General features: G+C 40.4%; 1 protein-coding gene across 1 annotated transcript in view; it reads right to left on the reverse strand.

Annotated features, from left to right (window-relative positions):
- Positions 1–203: 203 nt before the first annotated feature.
- Positions 204–13,569, reverse strand: part of dchs2 (dachsous cadherin-related 2) — a 32,902-nt gene continuing 19,536 nt past the window's right edge. Inside the window, exons 12-20 of the mRNA XM_069689766.1 lie at positions 11,079–11,288; positions 9,687–10,547; positions 9,490–9,603; positions 8,539–8,750; positions 8,285–8,436; positions 7,315–7,445; positions 6,931–7,217; positions 5,961–6,102; positions 204–3,923 (exon numbers count right to left, since the gene is read on the reverse strand). Coding sequence (XP_069545867.1) covers positions 1,333–3,923; positions 5,961–6,102; positions 6,931–7,217; positions 7,315–7,445; positions 8,285–8,436; positions 8,539–8,750; positions 9,490–9,603; positions 9,687–10,547; positions 11,079–11,288 — 4,700 coding nt within the window. The 3' untranslated portion in view covers positions 204–1,332. The remainder of the gene's footprint in view (positions 3,924–5,960; positions 6,103–6,930; positions 7,218–7,314; positions 7,446–8,284; positions 8,437–8,538; positions 8,751–9,489; positions 9,604–9,686; positions 10,548–11,078; positions 11,289–13,569) is intronic.

Here is a 13,569-nt window from a genome sequence, read left to right on the forward strand (position 1 = left end):
TTAAAATGCTAAGGGTGGACCTGTGAAAAAAAGATTAAGGAAAAAAGTGCCATCTGAAACCAAAATCAGAATTCTTAATACATTTTAAAGTGAGGCTGTGAAATTCAGATATCCCATGGGAAACAACAGTAAAGTCTTAATGGTAAAAACGTATCTAATGATCATCCTTTTTTTGAAGTATTTTATTTTCTTAGTCGAGTTATTATTGTCCTATGATAGAAATAATGTCTTTATTACAGGTGCATTTCAGTTACTTTAAATTTCAGTCCGAAAATGTGTCTTTAAACCTAAGAAAATACACGTACAAGCACAATATCACTCTGTTTAAATGCTAAAAACAAGAAAAATACAAAAAATGTTTTTATTGCAAATTCTTTTGCAAATTTATTAATATTTAAAGTTATACAATTTTCTGGAAATTGTACATAAAGTGCTGTTTATTAACAGGACGTCCATAGTCTACAGTCAGCACACACAGAAACAATCATGAAGTGTCTATTCATGAGAAAAAGTACAACCGCCAGAATCTGGAACTGGTTTGTGAAGAGCGAGCCAAAATAATCCCATTTCTAGAATCTGAAATCTGAAAAAGATTTGTGTCAGTGAAGAATCATTTATACTCTCTTTTGGTTTTAGGTGATGTCTGTATACACCTGGGGTCTCGTAGCTTCAAAAGGCCTACTATAATATTAAAGTAAACCTTAGATTGATGGAACACAATAATCTTTATTCATCACTGGATTTTACTGGCATTTTATTGGCAAAATATATTAAAGAAGAGGGAAGCAAAGAAGGGCTTACATTCAAAACAATATTTTTATGATTCCAGGAAGATAGACACAACCACAAAACAATGTTGCCTTTCTTTGGTTATTAAAGTTAAACCAACCTTGAAAAAGTTTCCATTTAGAAGCCACAACCAACTGCAATATGAAAGTGTTTCATTTTCTTCACATAATATGTTTACAATAAAAGTAATTAATTGCGGATTAGAACATCTGCTCTTGTTCAAACTGTTGTATTTTAGACCATAATGCAGGACAGGCTTCAGCTCTGGCTTTTCCATGTATTAGTTTCATTATAGAAGTGGGTTATGAAATCAACCTCAAGCCAAGTAATTAAATAACCACATTATCTTATGAATAATCTGCTTGGTATCACTCCCTTGAGTCCAGAATCATAAAAATGGAAAAAAAAGATGGAAATAAGTCCAGTGATATATCACAATGATAATGAACCAAAATCAAAACCAAATTGTTCCTTAAAAATGCTTCAGATGGTAAATCAAGGATGGGATTGAATGTCATGGATAAAGTTGTTCCACGTTTGTGTCTACACCTGTATTTCTGACTCCAAAAGACTAGCAGTGAGGGGCCCTGAGTCAAGTCTTATCCCCCCCACCCCGGTCTCTGAGACAACTGGTGAGACACTGGGGGTCCTAATGGTGAGAGAGGACAGTGAAGGGGAGAAGGTGGGTGTCATAGCTGACGGGGTAAGTCCCGTGTTCCTCCCCAAGGGTGAATAGGCATATTTGGGGTAAGAGGGTTTCCTGCACAGGCTTGGCACACGAGCTGGTTTTCGTGGAGGAACAGTCCTAATGCCAGGCTGTGCCACACCTGTAATAAGAGGCGGTGGGTACATGAGACAGCTCGACTCTGCCGCCAAGTCCTCATGGCCGCCTTGAAGCTCCTCGTCAGGCAGCATCCCGATATCTGTGAATACCGAGGCCAGAGTCTGGAAGCCTGGCTCCCAGTCCAAAAGGTAGTCCCAGCTGTAGCTGCCCTGCAGCTGCTCCTCAAAGTAAAATAGTGAGGAGAAAGAATCCGCTGAGGCTTGGGCTTCAGAGAGGGGAGCATACCCTTTTGTCGCCATGTTCTCCTGTAAATCTCTTGCCCTAAGTATTGCAGGAAGTAGTCCTTCCCCTCCTCCCTCCTCTTTGAAGTGGTGCAAACTTTCTGTGCTAGCCACCCCTGAGATAAATTTTTTATTGATTGATAAAATATGCTCTGGACCTACATCGATAGAGTGGCAGGAGATAGTATCCCCAGGTAAGGCAGAGTCTGGGATCTGTTTGCTGGGTTCCTGTCTTTTACGGCAGGGGTACTCATTGATCCACTTGATCTCCTGGTCCTCAGCTGTCTCACCTTCTGCTGATCCACGGCCACTTGAGTCGGACGGATTGTACGGGATTACGATGTCCCTGTTGGTCACCAAGATGGTGGGCCGTATCATCTCCTGCAGAGATATGACACTTTCCGTTTGGCTATTGGATCTGCTGAACGAGCCAGTGCCCAAGTGCGAAGCAACGGAGGCGGCCTTTCTGATGGCAGCTTCTTTGAGCTTGTACCTGAGAACCAGGCACACAAATATGACTAGGACCAAGAGGAACATGATTAGCGAGACACTCAAACTAAGCATGTGTGCATCAAGGGGAACCCCGGTAAGTGCTTCTGCTGAGCTGGAGATATTGACAAAAACCAGGCAGGTTGTCGTCCTGGAGCCCATTTTGGGACTACCTGCAGACACAACCAGTTCCACCATGTCCTCAATGGCATGGCTGCCTCTTCTGCGATATACAGGACCTGACACAAAGATAGCACCAATTGTTTTGTTAATTGAGAAAAACTGTGATGATTTCATAAGCGAGTACTCCACTAGCCCGTCCACGCCTCCGTCATGGTCCATCGCCATCACGTAACCGAATGGCTCTCCGGGCTTGACGTTTTCGGGCAGGAGGAAGTGGTACTGCTTCTGGGTGAAGACGGGACTGAACTCATCCACTCCCTTGATGCTCACCTGCACTCTCACTGTAGCTGCTTTGTCGCCTTTGTCCCTGGCCTCCACTACAAAACAGTAGTCACTCTCTCGCTCGAAGTCAAAGGTTTGTCTGGTGTGAATGTCGCCTGTAAAGGGGTCAATGGCAAAAGCCTCCTTCCTCTCAGGGCTGCCACTGCCGTAGTCCATGAAGCAAGAGGACAGAATAGAGTAGGTGAGCTGGCCAAAAGGACCCAGGTCGTTGTCAACAGCATGGACAGAACACATGTGGGTAAATGCTGGGAGGTTCTCCAACACAGAACAGTTAAGTGTCGGGAACATGAAGTATGGAGTGTTGTCATTCTCATCCAACACTGTGATGTAGACGATGGCAAAAGCCACATTATGGTTGTCGGACAATTCGCCGCCATCAGATGCTCGGATGGTGAGGGTGTATTTTGAGTCTTCCTCATAGTCAAGCAAGTGGTTGACCACCAAAAGGCCAGACTGAGGGTCAAGCTTGAGGTGACCTTTGCTGTTCCCAGAGATAATGTCATACTGTAACAGGCCATTGGTTCCCAGGTCAGGATCCTGAGCGCTGACCTGGACCAGCTTGGTGCCAATCTGGCTGTTTTCACCAACCTGTGCGTGGTACTCCGTGCTGGAAAAGACGGGGTAATTGTCATTGCAGTCCGTCACAGTCACCATGATGACAGCTGAGCTGTTCAGTGGAGGCATTCCTCGATCAGACACACTCACTGTTAGTGCATATATCTCAGTGGTCTCACGGTCTAACGGGTTACACAGAACCAACTTCCCTATATTTCTCATTTGATTCTCAACTTGAATCATTTTTACTTCCAGGCAGAATCTTTTCTCTTCATTTCCTGTGATGATGGTGTAGTCAAGATGGCTATTTTCAGCACTCAAATCTTTGTCCTCTGCAGAGAGCGTCAGTACGGTGGTGTCTGTGGGTGTGTCCTCTGGGACTGTGAGTGTGTAGATGTCCTGGTGAAACAAAGGTTCGTGGTCGTTGGTGTCCAGAATCAGCACTTCTATTGAGGTGACAGTGGACCGCACAGGGTCGCCTCCATCTCTCGCCTCAACCAGAAGATGGATCAGGTTGCTGTTTGTGATGGCCTTTAAGGGCTTGTTGGTAAAAACAGAACCTGCAAGACAAGACATTTTTTTTTTATTGAGTAACTTAAAGCTGCTCCAGTTGACAGGATCTGATGAAGAGAAAAAAAAGTTTTCATGTGAACTGGAAAACATTAGAAGGTTTGATGAGTGAGAACGATGTTAAAAACACAAGAAAAATTAAAGAAGAACTATTTCAGATTTTGCATTATTTCTACAGAAAGTTAGCAATACAATTGTATGTCTTTGTACAAAAGACCAGATTTCTCAGAAGGATTTGCTGATCTTTTCAGGGGCTTGTTAAAGTAAATCAACCAGGTTGTGCCTCAAGTTTCCAACAGAACATTGCGTACTAAGGGAACAGTGCATGACAGTCCAAAATACTATAACTGAAACATGGTGGTGGGAATATTCAGGTCTCGGGGTAGGGTTGCATCTCTGGAGTTGGACACCTGCACTGAATCAACCCCACACTGACCAAGGAGAAGTAGCTCTCCCTTCTTCAGAGACATGCTCCACTCCTTTGGTTGGCATATTTGTGAAGAAGTAGCAGGATAATGAGCCAAAACACACCCTAAAGCTTTAAAGAGCTACTTGAAGACCAAAGAAGACCAAGGAAAGCTGACTTTCATGGACTTTCCTCTGCAGTCAACTGACCTCAACCCCCCTGAAGACTCAGAAAGCCAACCATTCCTGACATCACAAGAAGCTTTTTGGATCATCTGTCAGATCAGGCTAAAATAACAGGGATTATCAGGTTTGAACAAACTTGTGGAGTCCCTGCAGCTCGAGTGTTGTTGCCGGTAAAGCAAAAAGGGGGCAAACGATGCTAAGATACTCTTCAAATTATGTTTTCAGAGATAATACTTTTCACACAAATGAAGTTGTTATTATCATTTGTAATGAAATATTTAGTTTTCAATTCAAAACAAATGCTAAAAGATGTGACATTTAGCCGTACCAGTGTAAAAACTACAATACATTTCAGTTGCTTTAACATGTGGTTCTCATATGGTTAACAAATACACAAGCTTGTTTTTCTAAAAAAAAATAAGAACTATACAATATCTCTGCTTTTGTGACAATACATGGAGAGTGAAATCAAAATTGCCCTGGTTATTAGACACCGCAATGCAACATAATTTCCCGTGTAACAATTCTTAAATGAATTCCATGTGCAGACTATAAGAGCAATTTTCTTGTTGGATGGCAACATCAGTGTTTGTCCATCCAATTTATTATTCCACTTCACTGCCACTTAAACCTTTTCTACAGGGTGACTGTATTCATTCCATTCTGAAGCAGCACCCTCCACTGTTTGTGAAACATATAAGCATGGAAAAACAGGGAGGTACTGGACCACAGAGAGCACCATATTAAACTTCTGGATTCCAGTTTGAGAGCTTGAGTTAACAGTGATGCAAATTTCCATTAGTGCTCCTCACCGCAAAATGGAGCAAATACATTTCTCTGATATTAAATTTGGGGATCAAACATGATCGAAGCCCATAAATCACTCTTGAGTGAAAAAGACCAGCCAGAACTGAGGAGAGCTGGTTTGGTTTCAGCTGGGCAGGATTATCTTTTTTGGGTTTAGGGAATTTTAAAAGCAGATAATAGCATAGTCATGTCTCATCAGAGCCACTACATCTCATTGACTTCCAGTTGGCTCTTCTTTTTTGTCCAAGGAACTCACTTGTGAAAGACTTCAAAAATATCAACAGCAGTCAAATATACTGCCACTGGCAGAAGGAAAACTCTCAGTAACCTTTGATAGTGTATGCTGAGCTGCTCACAGCCAAGTAAAGACTTTATGGATGCCCTTTACTTTGGCATATGCCTCTTTTAACTGTGCCAGAAAACTGATTTTAATGGACAGAATAAGACTGTTGAATATGAAGTTCAGACCCCCAGACAGTCATAAGTCATGAAACTTCTAAAGCATGAAGTAATGGCTTTTACAGAAGAACTACAGTTCATTGTATATTTACAATATAGTGTCCACATTTTGTGATGTTTATTGTATACCATAGCGATTGCAACTTTTCCATCAGTTAAACTGGTCTTACCGTTGTCTGGCTGGATGTAAAAGCCTTGCAGAGGAGATGACAGAAGTCTGTAGCTGATCTGTCCATTGAGTCCAGAGTCTCTGTCGGTAGCGGACACCGACACGACTAACGTTTCTGCTGAGACCAGCTCTGACAACTCCACCTGGAAGAGAAAACGAATCATGAATTATGTCTGTAGTGAGATCATGAAATATACTTTTGGTAAAAGATAACTTTTTTTTAAGAAATACTTTATGAGGAGATTATAATTGTAAAGAAAAGATTTCATAATGTTTACTTAATAATTTATTAAATCTTATAATTCAACACATCAGAACAAATTTTGGAACCAAGTGACACATCTCTTTGGCTAGTATATAACTTTCTTCATTTGTTTGTCATTTTAGGTAACTCTTTATTCCATAAAGCAAGACTCCTCAAGTGGATAGTCCAACTCTTAAAGTCACAAAACATGTATATAATGCCCGCTTTGATTCTGGAGGTAGTTTCTAAAGTCTGAATTTAAATTGAAAAATGTGAAGTTTTAAGAGATGAAGGGGTCCTAATGAAAAAAAACAGCTTTATTATAGAAAATGAAGGATGCAGTGTTTTTAAAGACTAAGAACTAAATATTCAGATACATGAAATGCTACTACTTTAATTTCAACCAATTATTTTTTTTAATGTGTCTCTTGTGTTCTTGTGTCTCTTTACTAACTTTCTCATAATAATAAGTCAAAAAGTGAGCAGCAATTGTTCATAATTTATAATTAAAGGCTTATGATTGTAACCATCTAGTAGTAAGCCATCAATACTTATGAAACACCTCATTAAAAAAATGCATAAAATCTTTACAACCTGGCAATGGCAAAATGATCATCAATGACTTGTGTCTAAATAACAAAACCTTTCATTTGACTGACAAACCGCTACATTTTTTATCCATCCATCCGTCCATCCATCTATGGGTTGATGAATATTTCATATATACCTGGTAGGAGACCTGGGAGAAGACCGGAGTGTTGTCATTTACATCAAGCACTTGAACTTTAACCTCTCCATTGGTCTGGTGAAGGGAGTCGGACGCCCACACTGTCATCGTGTACTTTGTCTGCTCCTCATAGTCCAGGGCTTGAGTAAGAGTAATAACTCCAGTATATCGATCGATAGCAAAGGGGACGTTGGTGCTACTGTTGTCTGAGAAGCTGTAGGTGATAGTTGAGCTCAGGTCAACGTCGTTTGCAGTCACCTGCGTGACCATGTAACCTGCCGGCAGATCTAGGCAGAGAATAACAGAGAATGTCATTTCAACTGTGTTAAACTCCCATATTCTACAATGAGTGTTGCTATAGTGTGTCAGAGGAGGGATGCTTACTCTCAGCTATGACCACAGGCTCCATGGGTGGGATGGCAGGGCTGTTGTCATTGACGTCCACAACTTGGACCCTGACGGTGGTGGTGCTGCTGAGCGGAGGATTCCCCCTGTCCGTCGCCTGCAGAAGAAGCCTGTCATATAAAGGGAATAATGTAAGTTATGGTGTTTCAATGGATTATGCTAGGCAGGAAATGTACAAAAAAATATATAATGTGCTGTTTATAATAGAACTGTGAAGATATACAGCATGTATTTGCACCTTAAAATCCCTAACTCTACTTTAGGAATTATGCTTGTTGTACTGAGCGACATACTGAAAAGCAAAAATTACAGAGTCGTGAGCATATATCATGTTGCAGCAGAAGCAAAGTAATGTTCTATTTTACTTTTAATGTACCCTCTTTGGCCTTGTCAGGAAATCTGACAGACTTACAATGCATGAAAGCAGTGCCCTTATAATACCAGAAGAGCACTCTAACTGTGACCACACACAGCAGGAATAATCTTCCTATTTATATCTCCTAATAGGAATGAAACAAGTTTTTAAAATTCAACAACCACTGCTCCCATGAGCCCTGAGCAGCATACTGACAGTGAGGATGCACAGGTTGTGAAATGCCAGTAAAATAATTGTTGTTTTATCCTGGTTAGATAGATAGATAGATAGATAGATAGATAGATAGATAGATAGATAGATAGATAGATAGATAGATAGATAGATAGATAGATAGATAGATAGATAGATAGATAGATAGATAGATAGATAGATAGATAGATAGATACTTTATTAATCCCACTGGTTTTACATTACATTTACATTTTATATTTAAGTCAGCTGTTAAAGAAGCTAAGAAGTAGGATGTTCACTCTCTGCTTTACATGTAGAATTGTTACTACAATAAACTGATATAATCAGTCCATCTTTCAATTCCATGCATACAGTAAAAGTTTACTTAATAGTTGTACGTACTTGTATGAGGGAGTGATCTCACGGTCCAGTAAAACGTTGGTAGCAAGGATGCCTCGCACTGAGTCCAAAATGAATGCTTCATTAAGGTTACCGGACAGGATGGAGTATTCAACCTGCCCGTTCATACCGCTGTCAGCATCAGAGGCAAACACCTGCTCAAAACATGGAAAGTGATCAGTGCCATTACAGTTAATTAAGTAATATACTTGCTTGGTGTTCTGATGTCGAAGATGGCTTAAATAATGCCAGTTTACCTGCATAATGTAGGTGTTGTGCACCTGCCCCTCCCACACAGCCGTTCTGTAGCTGCTGTGTTCAAACTTTGGTGCGTTGTCATTGATGTCCAGCAGAGTGATGGAGACCCTGCAGTGAGCCGTCTGCAGCCCGTTATCAGCCAGCACCACCAGCTGGATCTGAGGACTCGCCTCGAAGTCCAGAGAGTTATCTTTCTGCACTTGGATCTCACCTACATACGAAGGAAACATGAAAGTAAAGCACGCTCAAAAGAACGTTTGAGGAGGTGTAGCTCACTGTATATCAACTAAAAGTAGATTTAAATGTATTTTAATATCTATATTTGATCATATTGTATAAATAATTAACATTTAAATAAAGTACGTTCCACTTTGGCCTTGTAATGCCGCATTTTACCAAATAATGGAAAAATGAAGTGAAGTAGTGGAATGAAAAACAGAACTTTTGATCTGTTAACAGAGGTGTCGACAGAAATGCTTTTAGGTTCAAGTTTTTGTGGTAAATGTTCAGTTATATTTGAGCCTAACTGTGTCTGCACATGACTTTATGCAGAAATAAATACAGAAAAGGAGTTCTGGGTGGTGCATGAAAAAATCTGGCAAATTATAGGTATTTAGTGGGAAATACTTGCATATAAAAAAACAGATGAACCAGATAAGATGAGCGGGAATTTTGAAGAGTGATACAAAAAAATAAATAATAACAAGACCTTTGAACGGTTGGATTAGAGGCTCTAATTGTTCAAAGTTATTTTCTGGATATTTATACGGAAAATAAAATGGATGAGTGAACGATAATTTGTACTATTCCCATCAGTTATATAATAAAATCATGCATGACATTCCTGCAAATACATAACACAAATGCTATCTGGTAATCATAACCAGTGAACTGAGAGCCAAAAGCTTTGGATGTGCAACAAGAAAAGCAACACATTTCATGTTTATTACCTGTCTGATGGCTAATGGAGAATATTTGATTCTCATTGCCACTAAATATGGTGTATGTGATCCTCTGTCTGCTGATGGTTTGGTCATTTGCCTCCACTTTTGCAATCCAAGTGCCTTAAGAAAGAGAAAGTGAGAAGATTGATCAGGTTTTTAAAGGAATCAGTGACAACAATAGACACAGAGGTGGTGAAACGTACCAACTCTGCTGTTCTCCTTGATGGTAGCGTTGTACACTTTGTTTGTGAACTGAAGTCCTTCATGTTCCCCCTTCAGGTGGATGAAAACCAGGCAGGTGGAGGTCAGAGGAGGAAGTCCTCGGTCTGAAACCACAACCTGCAACTTCCTCCCAGACAAACCTGCTCTCATTCGTCTCCTCAGTGAAATCTCTCCCGACTCCGTGTTGATGTCAAACAGATTTTCCTCATCAGACAACATAAACTGTATTGTTCCGTTCTGACCCAGGTCTCCATCTGATGCCATCACCGTGGTAACTATCTGGCTTGGTAGAGTCCTCATAGAAACCCATGCGTTGTAGGGATTTTGGTCGCAGACTGGCACGTTGTCATTCACGTCCTCCACCTGTATGGTCACCGACACCTCAGAGCTCAGTGGTCCCTGAGTGCAGTCGTCAGTGGCCACAGCCCTGAAGGTGTACTGAGCTCTGCTCTCTCTGTCCAGAGACCTGGTGGTGTGGATCACTCCTGTGAAGGCGTCCACTGAAAAGGCCCCCTGGCTGCTGTCCTCTGTCAGCGAGTAGGTCACGTCTCCGTTGGACCCCTCGTCAGGATCAAAGGCACTGATGCGCAGGACCTCGGCTCCTGCAGGGAGGCCCTCGCTGACGGAGGCGTGATAGCTCTTACGGCTGAAGGAAGGGATGTTATCATTCTGGTCCAGCAGCACCAGCTGGAGCTGGGTGGAGGAGCCGAGTGGGGTAGGGCCATAGTCACGTGCCTGTATGGTGAGTGTGTAATTCTGTGTTTCCTCCCGGTCAAGGACCTGCGTGGTGCTGATGGCACCTGTGTGACTGTTGATGGTGAAGCGACCTTTGTAGTCCTCACCTAAAGACAATCAGAGATATTTTTTTTATAGCTTTGGCCATTGTTTCAACCAGTTATGATGACTTACTATTCCCAAAAATAATGTTTGATATCTCAGAACATGGTGAAATTGCTGCTATCTAGTCCAAACCAAGTAGTCAGATTATCAGATATGTTTTAAACACTGTAAACAAGCAAATAGTTTAACAAACTATCTAAACTAGTATATTTGAAGGTAAAACTGAAACTGTGTACCTGAGATCATTCCATTTGGAAAAAAAATATTATTCACACAACTACATACATACAGTAAGTTAACGGTGAAGTCAGTCTACAAACTGTGATCGATATTTAAAGCAGTTAATTTTGGCAAACCTTTGAAGGGTTTTGTTTACCTTGTCTTTTCAGCCAAGCTGCTGTGTTACAATATCTCAAGAATTATTATGACCAACATAAATGATGTCTAGAACTACAAGAAAAAAGGTCCAAGTTGTGATAAAGCAGAAAATAAACCCAATGCTTGAAATTCAGCGCATTATCAGGGCTCCTTACCGAGTATGGAGTAGTGTATAGTGCCATTTTCTCCATGGTCCGGGTCGGAGGCCTGAGCGGTGTGGACGACCCCGGGAGGAAGGTTTTCTGGCAGGCTGATCCGGAAGGAGGACTGCATGAACTCTGGAGGGTTGTCATTGTCATCGAGCACGGAGCACAGCACGATGACTGTGCCCGAGAGAGGCCGCGTGCTGCTGTCACGAGCCTGGACTGCAGACAGGAATCGAAAGACATTCACTCTTACACTCACTTTTCTAGATATTTTTTTGCTACAGATTTTTAATATTTTGGAAATTTTCTCATTTTTTTAAATCTGAAAAGCATTTAGAGACGAAATATTATCTGCCCTGCTCCTTAAATACGCCAGAGTTACTCTTAATAAGAGCTGTTTTTAATTGAGCTATGTTTTCCCCTGAGATAATTTTTTTGTCATTTTGCCTTCATTAATCCAGGTGACAGTTGATATTCAGCATAGACAACAGCAGCATGCTGGAGTTTAGCAGATATATTTTTGACCATGGTTACCATCTTAACCAAGTAACATTTTCTAATTTGTACTCGCACAAAGTACAGATGAGTAATGCTGATGGGAACATTATTAGTTTTGCAGCTTTAGTTTACAAACCAATGTTAAAATTTTCCCCGGCTGAAAGCATTAGAGGAAAGGTCAGGGTGACACCAGAGTCTGTCGGCCCCTGTAGGCTGTGCAACCTGAATGTGTGTAGAAAGTTACATCAATATCAATGTCAATGCATTTAATCATTATTACATTTCAGTTTGAACCTTCAGTAAACAGCTCAAAGGGGCCACAGTCTATTACTATAGTGTCTCCTTTAACAGTAATTTATTGTATATTTTGAAAACACAAAAATTATATGCAAAGATGAATAGAAAAAGACAATTTTTCTCAATAGTCTCAGTCTCAAAACACAGCGGCGACGTAGTTAATGGCTCCATCACTGCTCACCAAAGACTGAGGCCAAATTCGATTTTTAGAGCAGCACAAATGCTATAGAATAAAATAAAAAAACAAAAACAAACCTGTCAACATGAAGTATACTGAGGCAGCTTTTAATACATGTTGAAAAGACCTTGGTATTTTATTTCTTTCCAAATTCATCTGAAGCCAGAGAAAATTGTCTCCACATATTCCAGTATTTCCCAACAAGCCCTGTGTGACTTTGGCACGACTTCAAGACGCTCAAGCTTTCCTGCTATTATATTTTATTGTTGGATTTAATTGTTCATCATAGTGGCAACTGTAAAAATATTATGATTAAACATCTGAAAGCATTTTTATCACTAAACACTGCTGAGTAGGTTGGATGTAATTACTGCGTGTACCCATGTCAGAGTGAAAGCAAACACTTCAAAAGAGCGGGGGGCAGCAGTGCAGTCAGTAGAAGCTAGATATACTGTAGCTCAGCCCTTTAAACGTCTACTGTTTCCTCTACATAAATCAATCTGCTGAATAATGTTGCCTTCATGCAGAAGGCAGACCTTTAATTCTTTATGACTTTGGCTGTGAAGCATGACAAGAAAGAGGGTGGAGAATGAGAAACAGAAGAGAAGTGTTCGATAGAGGCTGTAGAAGTATATATGTTTCGTTTCAGCTAGTTTAGATCTCTTTAAGATACTATTTGATATTTATATAAGCCTTTCGGAGAAGGAGATCCGGGCCAATTATTGCCTTAAATGTGCAGAAAATCAAACAGTTGGTTGTGTTTATATCATCAGTGTCAAATCAAAAGGGATTTCATTGGAACAGTTTTCCTCAGGACATCCTGATCACAGCCACTGATAACACAGCTGGTCAGTACAAACATCATCTCCATACAAACTGATTCCAACTGGTGATTATAAAAGTAATTTCTTCCTGGTGAGTTGCAGGCAAATGTGCATTGATTTCTGACTGGTTGTGGATCTTTGTCACTACATTTCCCAACTTGTTAAAACACATAAGATTTTTTCCACTGACATTGCAATATGCTGCTCTGATTAATTGCAGCAAGGCCATTGTATGTTGTGATCGGTCAATTACTCACCTGCTAAACTGAATTAAGCAAAACCTGATATGTTACATCTTGTAATTCATATAATTATTTAATGATATTATAACTATTGTATTCATTGAATATGTGACCTTTGCTGCGTAAATTTGCTCGACTATTCTTCTTCCCTGCCCTAAAATATAGAATTAAAATATAATTTATTTTATTGATCTTACACAGACTACAACAAATCCCAATTGGTGCAAACACAGAAAAAAAAAAGAAAATATAAAGGGACAAACTATATAAACAAACAAAAAAATAGATATATGCATATCTGCTGTAAGCTGTAGAACACTACTAGCTGATGTATTAAACTTTTCGATATTGTACATTTGGTGATATTTTTGTGTGTCTGTATACAATGAATTAGTGTGGTGATTGGTATAATTTTGTAAAAAAGTGGTTCACTTTGTTTCAGGCGAGGCGGGGAGCTTCCA

This window comes from Brachyistius frenatus, unplaced genomic scaffold (assembly GCF_029030835.1).
Source record: "Brachyistius frenatus isolate BFR_SWC_R1_liver_20210118 unplaced genomic scaffold, ASM2903083v1 Contig_7, whole genome shotgun sequence".
NCBI lineage: Eukaryota > Metazoa > Chordata > Actinopteri > Embiotocidae > Brachyistius > Brachyistius frenatus.